This window comes from Ictidomys tridecemlineatus, chromosome 8, assembly GCF_052094955.1.
Source record: "Ictidomys tridecemlineatus isolate mIctTri1 chromosome 8, mIctTri1.hap1, whole genome shotgun sequence".
Classification (NCBI taxonomy): domain Eukaryota; kingdom Metazoa; phylum Chordata; class Mammalia; order Rodentia; family Sciuridae; genus Ictidomys; species Ictidomys tridecemlineatus.
Window position 1 is genome coordinate 27,393,061 of NC_135484.1, and position 18,210 is coordinate 27,411,270.

Genomic DNA, 18,210 nt, shown 5'->3' on the forward strand with positions numbered 1-18,210 from the left:
ATGGATTTACCCATTGATGGGTTCATAATTGAATGGACTGTTGGGAGATGGTGGAAACTATAGGAGGTAGGGCCTGGTTAGCAGAGATGGGTCACCAGGGACATGCCTTTGAAGGGAATATTTTGTCCCCAGCCCTTTGAGTGCACTTTCTCTCTCTCCCTCCCTCCCTTCCTCCTCCTCCTCCTCCTCCTTCTTCTTCTTCTTTTTCTTCTTCTCTCTCTCTCTCTCTCTCTCTCTCTCTCTCTCTCTCTCTCTCTCTCTCTCTCTCTCTCTCCCTTACTGTCATGAGCAGCTCTGTTCCACCATACAACCCAATACTCCCCCACCATGATGATTTGACTTACTACAAGCCACAGAAAGGGAGCTAAACAGCTATGGACTGAAACCTTGAGCAAAAATAAAATTTTTCCTCCCTTTAAGCTGATTTTCTCAGGTATTTTATCACAACAAGACTGAATGCTGACTAACACAAACCAAAAAAGTTCCACATACAAGTCTATTTTCTCCCTTAATACTCTGAAATCCGGACTAGTGGTAGACTGATAGATAGCTTCGCTCACGGGAGTATTCAGAGCCCCTATTTTCTTCTGCATTTGCTCTGAGTCCCCTAGTCCTTGTCTTGGCTGAGTTACTGTCATACCCACAGTCAAGCTGTAGATTTAGAAAGAAAGGAAAGGACAAGTAGGTGTTTTATTGTTATGTTTTAAATAGCTTAAGATGTAATTCACATTCTATACAATTCACCTTTTTAAAGTGCACAAGTCAATAGATTTTGGTATACTACATCATTAGTATGTTAAATTGTGGTAAGCTATATTTAACATTTTTAAAATCTGCCATTTTGACTATTGTTAAGTATATAATTCAGGGGCACTGATGTCATTCATAATGCCATGCAATCAGTGTGACCGTCTACTTCCAAAAAGTCTGATCAACAAGCAAGTTTAAGTAGGTGATAGGAACATTGTCCCATTCCCTTCCATTCACCTTCCATTGGTGAGATTAGTCATGTGGCAGCAGCTCTCTGCAAGGAGGCTAGAAAGGTAGTCCTCAGTTAGTAGCCAGGTGTCCAGCTAAAGCAGAAGGGTACTCCAGGAAGACATCTGCAGTTCCACCAAAGATATTTATCCAAAGCAAAATCTTATAGGACTTAATCACACATTTTAAACTATTTTCTAGAAATTGAATTTATTTATCCTCTATACTTTGGGGGGAATATTAAGACACTAAACCTTTGTTATTTTTCTCAGGAGGTTGTCATTTATATTCAACACCAGCAAATGAGCATCAGCTTTTTACCAAGAACTTGTGTGTCTTTGTCTGTTTTGGTTTGTTACAACAAAATATCTGAAGCTGGACGCTTTATAAAGAAAAGAAGCTTATGTAGCCCACCGATCTGGAGATTCAAGAGCATGACGTGGGCATCTCTGCTTGGCTCTGGTGAGGGTCTTGTGACCATGACATCACAACAGTGAGAGCAAGTATGGGAGAGATTACATGGTGAAACAAGAAGCAAGAAAAAAAGGGGCAGGCTGGCTTTTTTATAACAACTCACTCATGGAAACCAGCCCACTCCCTTCCAAGGGCGATGCTGATAAATAAATAAAATAAAGGTATTGTGTCCATCTACAACTAAAAAAAAATTATTTCGAAGTTACATTCCCAGGGCTATGGCTATGGCTCACACTTGCCTGGTATGTGTGAGGCCCTGGGTTCGATTCTCAGCACCACATATAAATACGTAAATAAAATAAAGGTCTATCAACAACTAAAATATATTTTTTAAAAAGTCTAAAACAAAAAGTTACATTCACAAAGTCTCCCACCCTCCACAGCTGTTTTCAGTGTATCTTAATGTTCTTTCCTACAATTTAAATGATGTGAAGGATCTTGACATGTGTATGTATAAGAGCCATTTGATTTCCTTTGCTGAAAATTTTCTGTTCATATCTTTTCCCACTTTTAGGAGGTGTCTGTTTCCTTTTTTAAGTTCTTGATGAATATGGGGCTTGTCCAGCTTGGTCTTTCAGATAAATTTCAGAAGATAAGCCTGAGAGTTTGAATTGCCCTTTCCAAGAATGTTTGAGTAGTATTTATCACCAAACTAGCTCTTAAGGAAGTAATCCTTTATGTGTATAAGATTACTAATTACCTTTCTATAAAGAAATATTAAGAAGTGGGCTGTGGGGTAGCTCTGTAGTAGAAAGAATACGTGCTTAGACTGCAAGAGGCCCTGAGTTCATCAGCACCAAAAAAAAAAAAAAGAAAAAAGAAAAAAGAAAAATAAAGTATGCTGAACTAAAACTGAGTTTAAAGTAAAAATGTATTGTCCCATCAAACCAAAGATCTAGAAGTTCCAATGTGGTTTATTCAGCCAAGTCATGAAGGTGCAGGGAATTGGACTCTTAGCTCATCCATCCTGGTTGCCCGCAGAGTACTGCTCATCCTTGGAATTGTCCTCTCGTGGTGGCAAAGATTCAGGCATCACATCCTCACCAACTGCACCCAAAGAAGATCACCAGAGTTTCTTCTTAAGAGTCTCTCCTTGCCACAGAGAACTGCCCCTGAGCCCCATCTCCAGCACACTTACCCATTCATATCCTGCAGCACCGGCTTACTGGCCAGCCCCTAAACGGATCACTGGCCAAGAGATGTGGGTCCACTGTGATTGGTCTAGAAAATGACGTCATCCACCAGGGGTTGGCCCACCTTCCCTAACACAGGCCTGGCTCTGCAGGACAAATTAAGTTCGAAGTGCAGAGGAGGATGAGGAGGAGAACAGAAGACCAGTGGGCAGACAAGCCACGTTGCATTGGATGTGAAACTTTCCAAGATAACTTTTTATGAGTTTGGTGAGGTGGCATAGAAGAGGGGTGATGTTTTAATAACTGTCTTTTCTACATTCTAGGAAGTGGTGAAGGGATTATATTGGAGAAGTTCCACTTTGAATTTGAAGAACACTGTTATAGCCTGTCTAGTTGCTACTTAAGAAAAAATATTCAGAAGTTGAGGAACTGAGGATTTGAGTATAGGTAACCAAGGGGAAAGGAACTGTTCTGAGAGAATCCAAGGAGAAAGGAACATTCAAAAACTCCAAGAGCAGGGACTTTTTATATTGACCTTCAGGTTTCCCATTTTTTATGTTTAAAATGGTCTTATAAGTGCCAGGGCTGTAGCTCAATAGTAAAGCATTTGCCCAGCATTCCTAAGGCTCTGGGTTCAATTCCCTGTACCACAAAATCAATCAATCAGTTAATGGAAACGCCCTTACAATAGGTGACTTTCAATGTAAGTTTTCCCAATGCCAGTTTTGCATCAGCAATACCTCGGGTAAAATCAGAAACCAGCAGAAGATTGAGAAGAGCAATCTGAAAAGGCAATTTCAGGATAGCAAGAACTGATCAGTCCCAATAGACAATCCATGGAGACCAAAAGTAGAAGAGCAATTGCCAGGGACTGGAGGCATCAGGAAGAAATGGGTGGTGACTTGCAATGCATGCAGGATTTTTTTTCTTTTTTCTTTCTTTTTTTTTTTTTATTATACGGGTGCAACATTTATGTGATACTTCACATGTATAAATGTTTTTAAAAGACTATGCAAAATATATCAGAAAATAAAAATTTACAGAAGCACATAAAAGATTGAATTATACACACTACAATTGAGTGTAGATGATAAAACTTGTCATTACAAAGTTAACTGTTATCCCCAAACTTAATCTGTAATATTATTCCAGCAAAATTTCATCATGCTTTTCTTTTAATGAAAGAAGTACCAAAGCAAAAAGTTCTAAAATTCAACTAAGGGGTATATAAAATTTTTTTAAAATAATCTAACTCTGACGTGAAAAAGCAAAAGAAGTAGATGTCATTTCTTTACACTAATGTGCATTTTGAAACTATAGTATCATAATAATAAAGACCAAGGAATCATAACACAAAAACAAAATCCATAGATAAATCCATATGCATATAAAGTTTTTTTTGTATTAAGAGCAATAAAAAGGCCTGAATAAATCCAACCATATCTAGAATAACATTAGATGTGAATGGACAATAAAACCCAAATCTAAAGGTAAGTGTTTGGATGGGGGACAGTTCACTGTAGTGTGTGTGTAGAATCTGTAAGGTCCTGGGTTCATACCCCAGCACCACAACAAAAGACAGATGTTACAGGAGGATGATGTTGGAAATAAAGCAGAATAGGAGTCCCTGCCTCTCCCTCAATCTATGCATGCACTGAATAAATATCTACTCATGTTTTGAGTCCCTCTTAGACAAAATCATAAATGAGTTGAGATATACAGTGGACAACTGAGAACATATCTACACTCAGATTTGAGTAGGAAAAGCTGAGGTATACTTGTTCATTAGTTCTGCTTTGGGCAACGTGCCATATTAATTGGGACACAATCCCCAACAACCAACGTTACCCTGAGTAGATGAAGATTGGACCATATATAACCTAACTCTAAAGGTTTCTGTGGTTTATGTCTTCATCTATCTAGTGCTGGGGAAGAAGGGACCAGGTATACATAGCTATCAAAACTTCAGGAAAAAAGTAGTGATTTGCTATGGCCATGCAAGTACTTCCATGGGCTTCACTAGACACTCCCAAGAGAATTTAGACGTGATAGCTGTGAGCACCATGTGTCAGGCAGTTCTGAAATGCAGGACTAGGAAAAGACGGGAGGGTTGGATGGGGACACATCACACAGTGACACCTGCAAGGGGCTCTCCTCTCAAAAATATTGTGATGAGTTGTCTGTATCTGTGTTCACATATTTGATACATTTCCACCCCTTTGGTTTTCTTGATATTTCCACATGGTCACCCACAGTTTAGAGCTCCCTTCCTTGCTCCAACATGGAGACAATATTCCTAGGCAGACCATATTCCTAGGGAATCCAGGTCCCAGTTGTTCTCCAATATCATAGTCCTGTACAAAGCCCTCTGAGCAGAGTCCAAGCACTTCTACTCCTCCTCAGAAAGTTCTATGGTCCATTCCGGAATGTCAACAGGGTCAATGAGTGTGAGACGCTGACTGCATGGCAGGGGAAAGAACTGAGGACTAGAGGAGGGAACCATGAAAAGGGACGTGTCTATGCAGACTGGAGGCAGACAGCAGGCAAGACCCAGACAAGGCTGCCACAGCCAGACTTCTAGCTCTGGGCAACGTCACAGAGTCTCAGGGTTTGTTTGGTTTTTTTGTTTGTTTGTTTGTTTGTTTATGGGGTGACGGAAATGTTCTAAAATGAGACAGTGGTGATGGTGGTTCAGTTCTGTAAATATGCTGAAGACCAGTAACTGCACACTTAAAATGAGCAAATTTTGTGGTATCTGACTTATATCTCAATAACATTAATTATATTATAAAGCTGTTTTTAAAAATGAGATCAGCACAGAGCCCAGAGCGGGAATAACGAATTGTCTTGAGCAGTGGGGGGTTGGGAGAGAGAGGATACTTAAAAAAATCTTTAGGAATACTAGGAGAAAAGGCAAAGGAGAAAGTCATTTTGTTTGAATATTAAAGGAAAGATTGACCCAAGAAGTTGGATAGCTTGGGGACAAGTAGGTTACAGTGGAACTTCAGCCTCTTCTTCTACTCTATTTTTCATGTATCTCAAGTATACTCTTGGTCTCTTAGTTCTCACAGAGAAGTGTTCACACACACACACACACACACACACACACACACACACACACACACACACTCTGACCCTCCCTGCTTCTGAGGAAAACAGAAAGGAATCAGAGAAAGCTAGGATCTTCATCAAGTGACACAGCGAACCAGCCTTGGAACAGCCAACCACCACTCCCACCTTTGTCCAGCTTTATCCTGTGAGATTGAACACTTCTCGTGGAGGGGCAGAGCAGCAGAGCGGTGTAACATTTGAGTTTTGTAGTCAAGCAACCTGGGTTCAAATCAAATTCCAGAATGCATGTTCCTGACTAAGTCATAGGGCAAGAGACTTAGCTTACCCATGCTTCAGTTTACCCCTTGTATAACCTACAGTAATGCTGTGAGGGTTAAATGAATTAGTTCATGTGAAACACTGAGACCTGAACATAGAAAGTATCAGACACAATAATAATAAGCATTAGGCACTATTATTCACAGCAGTGTGCAAGACACAGCACTCCTTACACTCCAATAAATTCATAAAGCATGACTGACCATAGGAGTCTACAGAATCATAAAACGAAGACAAGACAGTAAATAAAACCACAGACTCCTTAAGAGCATGCATGATACATGTCAGACAGTAATTTTCAAGGGACCAGGGAATTATACCTTCTAATCCCTAGATGGACACAAGGGATTAGAGCCAGATTGTGTGGTGAAAAATCAAAACCCCAAAAAACAAATAAAAACCCTCTTGGTCTTCCCTTCCCTGTGAAATGGGAGTCATTAATTTACATTTGTAATACTTAGAACTCTTTGGTTTGCAAGGGCCAGAAATCTCAACTCAAAATGGCTTAAGCAAATAGCAACAACAACTACAAAAACAAAACAAAACAAAACAAAAAATGCTTTGTCTTTTTTTTTTTAAATGTAACTGACAGTCTAAGGGATGGTATGATTTTTTTTTTTTGATAGTGTGATCTTAAGGTGAAAGTTAACTTAATACTAGGGCCAAGTAAGATAAGCAGAACTTAGTGTCAGTCTTTTCCTCATCCTTCCTTTCTTCCTCCTCCTCTCCTGGTCCACCTCTCTGTGCTGTTACCTTTCTGTTATATCTTTTCCAGTTGGTAAGCTGATGAAAACACTTTTGCTCTACCCTACTCCAACCTCCAAGATTCAAGTCCAGTAAGAAAAAAAATACATACAACTTAATTCTTGCCAAAAGCTTCCTTGCATCACTTTGACTCTCTCTAGGTCTCATGATCAGCCCTGAACTAATCTTGTTTGCCAAGTGGAGGAAATGCTTTGGTTGGATTGTCTAGAGTCACCTCCTGAGGGCGGAGCATGAAGTTGAAATCCATCTGAACCACATGAGTTCAAAGAAGGAAGGGGATAGTTCCCAGGAGGGATCTGGGTTTTCTAGTTTGCTGGTTGTGTGTCCTGCTATCCTGTTGTATTCTATTTTGCTCACAGATTCTCTTCTGAACCCTGCCATTTTATCCTAGGAGCAGGACCAAGCAGATGGGGGAAAGCTCAGTGGTAGAGCACTTGCCCTATCATGCACAAATCACAAATCCCTGGGTTTGATCCCCAGTACTACAAAAGTCACAAATCCCTGGGTTTGATCCCCAGTACTACAGAAGTCACAAATCCCTGGGTTTGATCCCCAGTACTACAAAAGTCACAAATCCCTGGGTTTGATCCCCAGTACTACAAAAGTCACAAATCCCTGGGTTTGATCCCCAGTACTACAAAAGTCACAAATCCCTGGGTTTGATCCCCAGTACTACAGAAGTCACAAATCCCTGGGTTTGATCCTCAGTACTACAAAAGTCACAAATCCCTGGGTTTGATTCCTGGTACAAAAAAAAAAAAAAACTAGAAGAAAAGAGAGGAGTTTTAAGTTTATTGACCAAAGAAATGATAAGTGTTTAAGGAGAAGGAGATAGAAATGCTAATTACCCTGATGTGATCATTACACATTTTCTACATGTGTTGAATTATCACATCATACCCCATAAATATGTACAACATATTATATGTCATTTAAAAATATATTTTTAAAGCTCACAGAACACTCTCCCAACCTTGTCATCATACCAGCAGGGTTCCTGTGTGATGACTGGATTGAAGCTGAAAGAGTGGAAAGATAAAACATGGATGTTGGAGGAATGTGAAGTCTTCAGCATCTACATTCACCTCTAGCATTAACCAGAGTCTAGTTTCTAGCCACACTAACATGATACCTCACACTCTTTGCCTCAGTTCCTATTATCCAGCCTATCATCTGGCTTTTGACAACAACAAAACTATTAGACATGCTGAATGGCAAGGGAAAACAATGTCTAAGAGACAAAGCAAACATTAAAGCCAGACTTGGATATGATTTGGGTTTTGAAATTATCTGACAGGGAATTTTAAATAAGTCTGACTAATATTTTGTGGGCTTTCATGCAAAAAGCAGGTGGATAATATAAGCAGAGTGATAGAAAATATAAGAATCAAAAGGAGATGCTAGAAGTTAAAAAACAAAAACAAAAACTAGTGTGATAGAAATGAAGAGTCCCTTTGATGGGCTCATCAGCACACTGAACATAGCCAAGAAAGAAATCAGTGAATTGAAGATAGGGCCATAAAAATTATCAACTGAGCTGGGCATGGTGGCACATGCCTGTAATCCCAGTGGCTCAGGAGCTGAGGCAGGAGGATTGTAAGTTCAAAGCCAGCCTCAGTAACTTAGTTTGATTCTGTCTCAAAATACAAAATAAAAATAGGCTGGGGATGTGGCTCTATGGTTTAATTCCCAGTACAAAAAAACAAAACAAAACAAAAAACTCCCAAACTCTAATGTAAAAAAGTCTTTAGTTAATTAAGAACTTGTGAGTTTCACCCAGTTTTATCTTCATGAGTATTGCTATTAATCACTTAGAGAATTAGACCCTAAGACAATGAGTGACGGCTGGTCTTGTAGGAGTTTCAGTCATTGCTCAGCTCTGCTCAGCAGCCTCCAATAACATGCACACACCCTCTCATCTGTGCCATTCTGGGAAATCATTGTCCCAATGTTTCTGATTGATCTGTGCTAGATAACCTTCAGAGGGAGAGGATCAACAGCAGGACCAGCACTGAGAAGTCTGGTCTAACAGCAAGCTGTTTCAGAAACCCATTCCAGGTAAAAAGTCACAGATAAACATGAGGCAGAGCCTCCCCATCCTGAAGAACTGATGTAGAAACAGACTTCAAGACAGGGACCCAGTTAGGTACAAGGTGTGAGTGTCACATCAGAAACAAGGGAGACTCTAAGTAGCCAGAAATGGGGCACAAAGACTGGGCCAGCCAAGCAACAATGGTGAGTGACTTCCAGTGGGGTCTCATCAGAGTGATGCCCTCCTTCTGGCCTCACCAGAGCATAGAGCTTAGGCTGCACCTAAGTCTTTTGATGAACTCCTGTGCTCTGAGAATGGAGGAATGACTCAGAAGCCAGGTAAGGCCTGCTACCCACTCAAGTGTTCTGTGGTCAAACCCCAGGCACCAACTCACTGCCTGCCATTTAATTTACTTTCTCTATGCAGAGACCCCCAAGTTTTGCCCAGATAAAAACATGTGACGAATTCCTGAAGTGAATCTACCTGAGTTTGTCTTAACATACCACCTCCTATTCCCTCCCACCATAGGTGTCTATGACATTTACTGTCACTTGCTAACTTGGCTAGGCTATTTGGTTAAAGAGCAGTCTAGATGTTACTGGAAAACATTGTAAAGATATGATTAACATTTCAGAATTGACAAATGGCACTATAATCAGTAAAACATATATCCTCTATAAGGCAAACAGGCCTCATTCAGTCCATTGAAGGTCTTTAGGGAAAGACTGAGTTTCCAGAAGGAAGAGGAATTTTGCCTCAAGATTGCAGCATGGAAACTCTGCCTGAGTTTTCCCTGCCTTGTTGATTGTAGACTTGCTAACCCCCATAATCACTAATTCCTCAAAATCTCTAATACAAACCTTCTACAAGTTTATTGGCAGGAAAGAATGAGTCTTTCTACAATAAATGCAAACTCACATTTTTAACCAAAAGGGAATTTTGTTCAGTGAAAAACAATCATTCTATTCATTTATTTGACAGTGATATTAACAAAAAAAAATATTTTGTTCGACTTTGCCACTTTTCATTAATTCTCAGTTTCACACTATTGCAACAGGACATTGCCCTCTAGCATGTTGACGGCAAAATTGATGCTTATTTTTTAAAAAGTCCTATCTCTGGCTAACCACTTCTAACTGCAGCCACATGAGGGCTCCTATATCTTCGATGACTTGTAGAGGCACTTTCAGAAGCAAAAATGAATCCCCTGTGAAAATCAGTAATTCAGGATCCATCCAAAGCACCACAATCACACCTGCTCAGTAGCTCACTCCTAGAGCCAAATGGATGGACCCAGAACTTCATTTTTGGCTTCTGCTTTTTATTTTATTGTTATGTTTGGAAAAGGAAGAAAAACATAAACCAGCATAGTCTTGAGAGCCTCAGAAATAGCCTTGTGAATAAGAGTGCCCTCACTGTCAAGTACCTTGCCTACAGGAGTTGACAGAAGGCCTCTTCACAGGTGGATGCTACTATTCATTCTCTCAAACTCCTTGTGAACTGAAGGCTGGCATGAATGACTTTCATATCTCAGCATGAGACATTTGTTTACTTTATCATAGTTTCCCTCACTAGAAAAAAATGTTTCTGTTTTTGTTTTAAGCCAAACTGCCATGTTAATTTAGAGAGTTCCCAATGGGCTGTCACCCACCCACCAGATACTACACCCACACATCATAGGCAAACACAGACTATACAGCAACAAGAGAGCATGAGTGTGTCTAAAACAAATTTCTAACAATATTATCTTTTAACATACAGACTCATACTTTATTTTGACAAATTTAAGATAGAAAAATACCATAATGTGAATATAGCAGTTGCTCTTTTTGTAACATGATTTGGGATATGCAGTGCAACTTGGATGGCCTTAACCCGTGGTCTCTCTTCTGACTGGGCTACAGGCAAAAATGTATTTTAATATCAGCCATTGCATTTGCTTGAAAAAATATTACACAGTAAAACTGGCTTTTAAAAAGGTTGTGGCATTCAAGAATAAATACTATAAAGCCAGGAGTCAAAACAACATTTTAAATATTTTTATAATTGCTAGACTTCATAATTATAAAGCTAAGAACTCAGTTTCAAAATAGCTTCAACATTTTCCACTAATATTTAATAGAACATTAGAATACTAATTTTTTTAAAACCAGTGAAGAAAAATTAGAGTAAACATAATACTTCAGATGACTCTAAACAGTAAACATCAATCTAGTGTATTTACATTGTCCTTTTAACACTATACTCTGCCTAGCTGATAATAGAAACTAGTCTTATCACCAAAAGTGTGCCCCTGAATATAATCTTTGAACTCAGTAAGTGCTGTCATCATTTCTACGCTCCATCTTTGGAGAGGGTGTTGAGGGATTCTTGATACATGCAGATTTTTGGTTATGGTTATAAAGACAAAAATAAATAACTAAGTGTGCCAGGAGTTTGAAGCTGAAAGTGCTGTTTCACTTTGTTAAGCACCTTCACATGTTTTTTCTCTGTGATGCCTCAGTCATGCTAAATAATTCACATAAGTGCTAATTTTGTTGCTATAGGTCCTTTGAGCTTCTTCCTTTGCTTTCCTTAACCACTCCTTAAAGAATAAAGCTGGGAGGCCCCTCATTAAAATATATTATTTCTAACATATAAAATAGCTGTATGTACATGTGTACATACGTGCATGTCCTTCTCAAGGACTGGGTAACTCCTCATTTTCTATCAAATAATCCTTCTTCATATACTTGGTTCCCCTAACTAACCTCCACACTTCCAGGTAAGCATCCTTTAAGGACCTTTTACTCCCTTCTTCAGAGGTGTCTGAGATCTTTGAGCTCCTAGCCACCAGTGGGACGCCCCCTCGGGGGCTGCCCCTCAACTCTGGTCCACTCTGCTGAGTGGAGCCACCTGCTTCCTCCCCACCCTGGGTCCCCCCATTTCTACCCTCCCCGGGAAGCTCTTCCATCGCGAAAGGCAGCTGGTCTCCACTTGGCTGCGTTTCCTCTCCCTCGGGCTGCGACTCCAGGTCCTCATAGTTGCTTTGCCTTCTGGTCTCCATGAATTTGGCCACACAGTAAATGATGGAGCCCAGGGTGTTTACCACGACACCGGCAATGAACAGAGAGGTGGGCTCCACATCGCTGAAAGCCACCATGCCCACCGTGATGGTGGCGATGCTTTTCACCACGCCCACGAAGCTGGTGGTCACGGCTGAGTTGATGTAGGTACAGTGTAGAGTGGTGAAGTTCATGGCGCAGCCGATCAGTATGCAGGCCACGAAGATGCAGACCATGGCGGGGTCCTTCCAGCCAGGAAAGGCCCAGGCGTGGATGGAGTCAGTGCTGGCGAAAGAGCAGACCACCAGCAGTGGCGTGGCAGAGACGGCGATGACATACTGCGCGGTGAGCGGCCCGTGATCGGTGTCGGCGCTCGCCTTCTGGATGAGCACCAGGTAGGCGGCGTGCACTAGCACCGCTAGCACACCCGTTACGTACCCGATGGGGTCTCCAGTCAGGTCGCCCGCTCCTGTAGCGCACCAAGAGGATGGCAAAGCCAGCGCAGGAAGGAAAGAGAGAGAAGACACCGGGTTGGCGCGGGTGGGTATCCAATGGGTAACGCGTCGGGTCGGAAAATAGACGGAGTTAATACTCAAGCTCTGCGCACCGATTTCCCGAGTGCCTATATGGATGCCCACCGTGCCTCGGCTGCCTGGCCAAAATGCGACAGCCAGCTCCTGTGCGATGCATAAGGAGAGGCATCTTCCCTGACAGGTCTCCGGGTCACCCCTCTGACAAAGGCCACCGAGAGCGCAGATGTTCTCAGGGTAGATACTTGTGGCTTCCCTAAGCTGACGCCGAGGTCATCCAGGTACATTGTACCTCTACCCCCAACCCCTTTACGACCAGAATGGAGAGGTTGCACCGGCTATTGACCTCTAACCGAGTGTGCCAGGCGCTGGGCGAAAATCGCCTCCCTCCTGACCCTCCTCGATTCGGTTCGTATGTTGCTCTGTCTCCTAAACCCCGCCCGCACCTGGGTCCCAGGTGGGCCCCCTCGGCCCCGCACCAGCAGCCCCGACACCCCAAACCAACCCCAGGATCCCAAGTTTCGCTGCCATCCCTCCCCCATGCCAGCCCGCGTGACCCAAGGAAGTTCACGACCCCCTCCTTCCGGCTCAGTCTAGGGTTGGACTCCGGCTGGGGTTCAGGCGGCTCCCCCATCCCTCCCGGTGGAAGGGATCCAGGGGAAGGGCGATACGCGGTGAAACCCGGGCAGGGGTCGGAAGCCCAGACACCGGGTGGGAGACCCCGAGGGAGGAGGACAGAGCGCTGGCTGGGAAAGGCTCCGCTGGGTCTCAGAAGAAAGTCCCTTTTGCGAGTCGAACAACCATTCTCAAAGCTCTCCGCCTCTCTCTGCCTCAGTCTCCCCATCTGGAAGCGAGGGCGTTGCACTAAGTGGTCCCCGCCGTCTCTGCGGGGCGGGTTGGGGTGGGCTGGGGGTTGGCACGGGTCCCGCTCACCTGCCAGGGCGGCGCCGCAGGTGGTGATGAGCACGGCCGTGAGCACCCCCGGCGAGGGTGCGCCGTTCTTGAGCACCAGAACGCCGATGAGCATGGTGACCAGGGGCAGGCAGCGCTTGAAGACCACGTACATGGGCAAGCTGAGACCGCGCAGGGACCAGAGCGTGAGACTCGACTGCAGTGTGGAGAGCACTGCGACCCCCGCGAAGGAGCGCGCCAGGCTCAGGCCGAAGGGGGGCACAGCGATGAGCCCAAGGCGCCGCAGCAGCTCCAGGCTCAGCGCCGCTGTGGAGCTGGTCAGGCACTGCACCAGGGTCAGGAAGGAGAACTGGTAGCGGCTGATGAGGAACTTGAGCAGGATGTTGAGGGAGCCCGAGAATACACCGTGCGCGATGGCCACCGAGATGCCCAGCACGCGGCCCCGGCACAGCTGCCGCATCGCGCCGGCCCCGCAGCACCGGGCGGCGGCTGAGCTCCCGGAGGTGCGGGAGCGGAGCGAGGGCGGCGGGGGCGCCCGCCCAGCGCCGCGGCAAAAGGCAGGGAGCTTTGGCTCGGGTGCAGAGGGCAGCTCCAGCCGGGCGTCCTCGCGGCTCAGCGGCTCCGCGTCCAACTGCCCCGCAGCTCCGGGGAGGCAGTAGCGGGGGCGGGGGACTCCGAAAAGTGGCAGGGTGCGAGGGGGGGCGGTTTGAGAGGAGTGGCGGGAATCCTAGCGACAGCGATGTGTAAGTCGGTGACGAGCCGCAATGGGCTGTATCCCGCGCGAGTTCCCGGTCAGGAGAGAGGCTCAACAAGGGAAGCCGGGCGGCTGCCACAGGGCGGGACAGACCCGCGCCCCTCGGGCATCAGTGCCCACTCGGCCCACTCTGGTGCGCGGTTCCCTCTTCTGTCCTAAAAGCGGCCAAGCCGAGGGGCGCGGATTGGGGGAATCCCAAACACAGTTTAAGATGATTTTAGAAACAGCAGCTCTCCGGGATCGAGCACCGTTTATTGGTCGCAACAAGTGATGGCGCCCCCAACCCCCTTGCTGCAGAGGATTTTCCACCCACGGTCTCTCCTCAGCTGGGGAAGAAAACACGTCGGTGCTGGAGGCACCCTAATACTTCAGATCCGGGTGCCGTCGCCCAGACGTTGAAATAACCTGCGATCGGGGCGTGCCATGTGGTCTCGAGACAGGCCTTTCCCGGTGCCTGGCTTTGAGCACCCAGGGCTGCGCGAGGCTCTGCAGGAGCGGTGTCTTTTGCAGGACTGCAGCGTCTTGGGGGTGGAGACACACATTTAAGTGAAGCAAAGATGTAAAATAAGCTAAAGAGCAGAAACTGTGTCTCTGGTACAAGTAGCCATTACCAGTTCTGTGGAGGAGCTTGGAGGTGACGCTGACAGAGCGATGGGAGAGGGTAGGCTAGATGCTCTGGGACTAGGAGAGAGCGCGATGCAAAGGAAGGCTGGCGCGGCAGGGGTGGGGACAAAGGGGGATCCGTGTAGCGTTCTTGGGTACCAGGGAGGGGATTGCACTCTTCAGGACAGTAGTGCGCCAACTCTCCAGGTCAGGGTTAGGGATACACCTTTGCCCACACAGGACTGGTGAACTGTGTGCTTCTAATGCAGCTAAGAGAAAAGGGTGATTCTTTTTTTGCAGGCGCCAGTCTTCAGTGCCCCTTCCATCCGAATTCAGTTCCCTGGGAAGCATCACCTGGGTAGTAGTGAACTCTGCAGCAGCAAACAGACTCGCTCAGCGGCGCTCATCACTAAGCGCCAGTTTAGTTTTCACACTAGTTGAAATTCGTGGCTGCAGCCGAGTTTGGGTGAGAGGGGAGAGTAGGTTGGAGTTCCACTACACCCCACTTCTTTCGATCCCTGGCCATGGTTCACTTCTAGCCAACGGGATTGCAACCTCCTAACTTTGAAACGCCACACAACCTTACCTTTAACACACAAGATCAGTCCCTTCCGCAATTTTTCTTTCTGCCTCTTTTTCCATCTCTGTTCTGTATCACTCCAGTACAGGTGTTGAAGATTGGATTATTGCAGGAGGAAAAAAATAATAACAGTTGTAATCGGAGCATCACTGCAGTTCTTCCTCTGAGCCAGCCTTTTGTTATGGATGCTCACTGCAGTGGGAGAGGGCTCCTGTGCATAAAGCCTAATGGGATCACCTCCCTATCCCGGACAGGTGGACAGTCAAGAAAATGTTTGTGAATGGACTACCATGCTAACTTTCCAGGAATAACACTGGACAGCATTACACTGAAAACACGTGCTTCCTGTTCCCCAGGGAGTTCTTGGTTTTTAGTGTTAAAATTTGTGGTTAGGCACTATTTAAGGATATTTTAGGGACTGGGTTTTTGTTGTTGTTGTTTGCTTGTTTTAGTTGATGTTATTTTGGGGGGAAATTATGAAGTTTGAACCAGCAATTAAAATTGTGTATGTGTGTGGTGTAAATGTATATTCAAAATATACTGAAATAAAAACTGAAAGTTAACTTAAAAAATATTAATCTTAAATTTTAGGTGACACAATATCTTTATTTTTCATTTATGTAGTGCTGATGATCAAACCCAGTGCCTCGTGCATGCTAACTGAGCACTCTACCACTGAGCCACAACCCCAGCCCCCACAAAAGTTAACTTTTTGAAGACATCAGCAAACAAAAGATTTCTGTTTCTAGGGACCATTTCAATTAAAGAATGGCTTCTGCAAGCCACCCTAAATGGATATTATAAAGTGACTGCACAGACCTAGTTTGGGAATGATTCATTTCTGCCAGCAATTATAATTGCTTCCATTTGTGATACTAACATTAGTAGAAGATTGGTGACTGATTCAGCTAACTTACCCTTCTCAAGCAAGACTATTGAGCTTAATATTTGAAATCTACAGTGGCGTGAAACCCCATACATTTTTTCCACTGTAGTGCATATAGTTCTTTAGTAGGACTTTTTATTTTTAACCCCATCTCCACAAACCAGTTACTAGGTAAATGCCTAAAGAAAACTGGTGGGGGGCGGGGGTTGGGAATAAGAACACTATGCTTAACAAGGTCAATCAAACAAGAATGGGGATCTGAAATCCAATAGCAATTTTATCTATTGGTATCAAGGATCTAGATATAAGGGCTCTCTCTCTCTCTCTCTCTCTCTCTCTCTCTCTCTTTCTCTCTAACAGAATGAAAGGGCTCTCTCTCTCTTTCTCTCTCTGTGTGTGTGTATATATATATATATACAGCAGAATGCATTACAATTCATATTACATATATAGAGCAGAATTTTCATATCTCTGGTTGTATATAAAGTATATTCACACCAATTCGTGTCTTCATACATGTACTTTGGATAATGATATTCAGCACATTCCACCATCATTTCTAAGGCCCTCTCTCTTCCCTTTCCCTCCCACCCCTCTGAGCCTCTTTATATCAGAGAAAACTTTCAGCATTTGTTTTTTGGGGATTGGCTAACAGGGCTCTATCTTTAGAGCTACTCAATAAATATTGGTGGCATTAAATCAATCTCTTAATTCATTCATCCAACAAACATAAAGAGCAAGTATTTTGTGATAGGTAATCTGTTAGCCACAGAGGATTCAAGGATGAGCACTCAGCTAGTCCTAAGGGATTCACAAGTGGTTGGGGGTGAACACAATGAAGCTAAGGATGGAGTGAAGCCTTGAAGCAGGAAAGGGGGAGCTTCCTGGAGGGCAACTAAACAAGCTCGACAGGGAGTAGAGAAGCTTCATGAGAAAGAAATTTTGAAATTTTTACTTCTTTTATTTGTAAGATTGACACATGATCACAGGAGAATGTAAAAGGAAAACAGACTAAATAACAAATGAACATGTTTTTTGTTTGGTTTGTTTGGTACTGGGGATTGGAACTAGGAGTGCTCTAGCTCCGAGTTATATTTCCAGCACTTGTTCTTAAACAGGTCTCGATAAGTTGCTTAGGGCCTCACTAAATTGCTGAGGCTGGTCTTAAACTTGCAATCCTTCTGCCTCAGGCTTCAGATGTAAATGATGGATTAGAATTAGCCAAACCAAGGGCAGGACTCTTGAGGCATGCAGACTTAACTTGAGCAAACACAGACTTGGAAGACCTGCATGATTCCATGGGGAATTTTGTGAATACAACAGTATTGTAAAGAGGACCAGTGCTGCAGGGAGAGGTTTTTTTGGTTTTTGTTTTTTTGGGTTTTGGGGGGGGGGCCGGGGGGGGTTCTAGCCCAAAGACCCTGGCTGCTTGGTTAGCAAGCTTGAACATTTCCCTGTAGGCAGTCCTACAAGCAGAGAAAAGATTACTCTAAGACTGGGATAATCAGATTGCATTTTTGATTAGTCTCTGGCAGCTGTGTTGATGAGAATGGTTCTGAGGATTCAGAACTAGAAGCAGTCACCATTGAGGAAGCTGCCACAATCCACCTAAGGAAAGTTAATGATGACTTGAATGGTGGCAGTGGTGGCCGCACTGAAAGGAAGAGACAGGTGGGAATGAGGGAAGCCATGGGATGCTATTTAGGTTTCTTTTTTGTAGTTGTTTGTTTGTTACAGTTATTTTGTTTATTTATTTTTATGTGGTGCTGAGGATCAAACCCAGTGACTCACACTTGTGAGGCAAATGCTCTACCGCTGAGCCCCTGTTTAGGACTTTAGTTTGTCTGAAACTGGTCTTTTAGCTTGATTCTTCATTAGCAACAAATGAAAAAGCATGTGCAGAAAGGAGGAGCTGGTGTAGCATGTAAAATGAGTTTGGATGGAACAAAATGAATGCAAAGGCATTTGGGACACCCAGGTGGGGAAGTGGGGAAGGCAGGAATCATACACACGCCCACACCCACACACAATGTAAGTGCTTAACACATCGGAGAAAAGGCCTGTTAAGAAATTACTAAGAGCTCATTTTTGGAAGAGCCAAGTTATTGCTGAGATAAGCAGTTAAGAAG

General features: G+C 44.0%; 1 protein-coding gene across 1 annotated transcript; it reads right to left on the reverse strand.

The window, feature by feature from the left end:
• Window positions 1–10,515: 10,515 nt before the first annotated feature.
• Slc35d3 (solute carrier family 35 member D3) lies at window positions 10,516–14,834 on the reverse strand. The gene is made up of 2 exons (XM_005329799.4): window positions 13,280–14,834; window positions 10,516–12,285 (listed from the first exon to the last, which is right to left on the reverse strand). The coding sequence occupies exons 1-2, from the start codon at window positions 13,716–13,718 to the stop codon at window positions 11,453–11,455; spliced, it is 1,272 nt and encodes a 423-aa protein (XP_005329856.2). The 5' UTR covers window positions 13,719–14,834; the 3' UTR covers window positions 10,516–11,452.
• Window positions 14,835–18,210: the final 3,376 nt, after the last annotated feature.

Excerpts from the sequence above, each read along its gene's own strand:
- Slc35d3 (XM_005329799.4), bottom strand. The coding sequence starts at position 13,718 with ATGCGGCAGCTGTGCCGGGGCCGCGTGCTGGGCATCTCGGTGGCCATC. Across the intron at positions 12,286-13,279 it reads CTGCGGCGCCGCCCTGGCAG|GAGCGGGCGACCTGACTGGA; the intron begins GTGAGCGGGACC and ends GGTGCGCTACAG.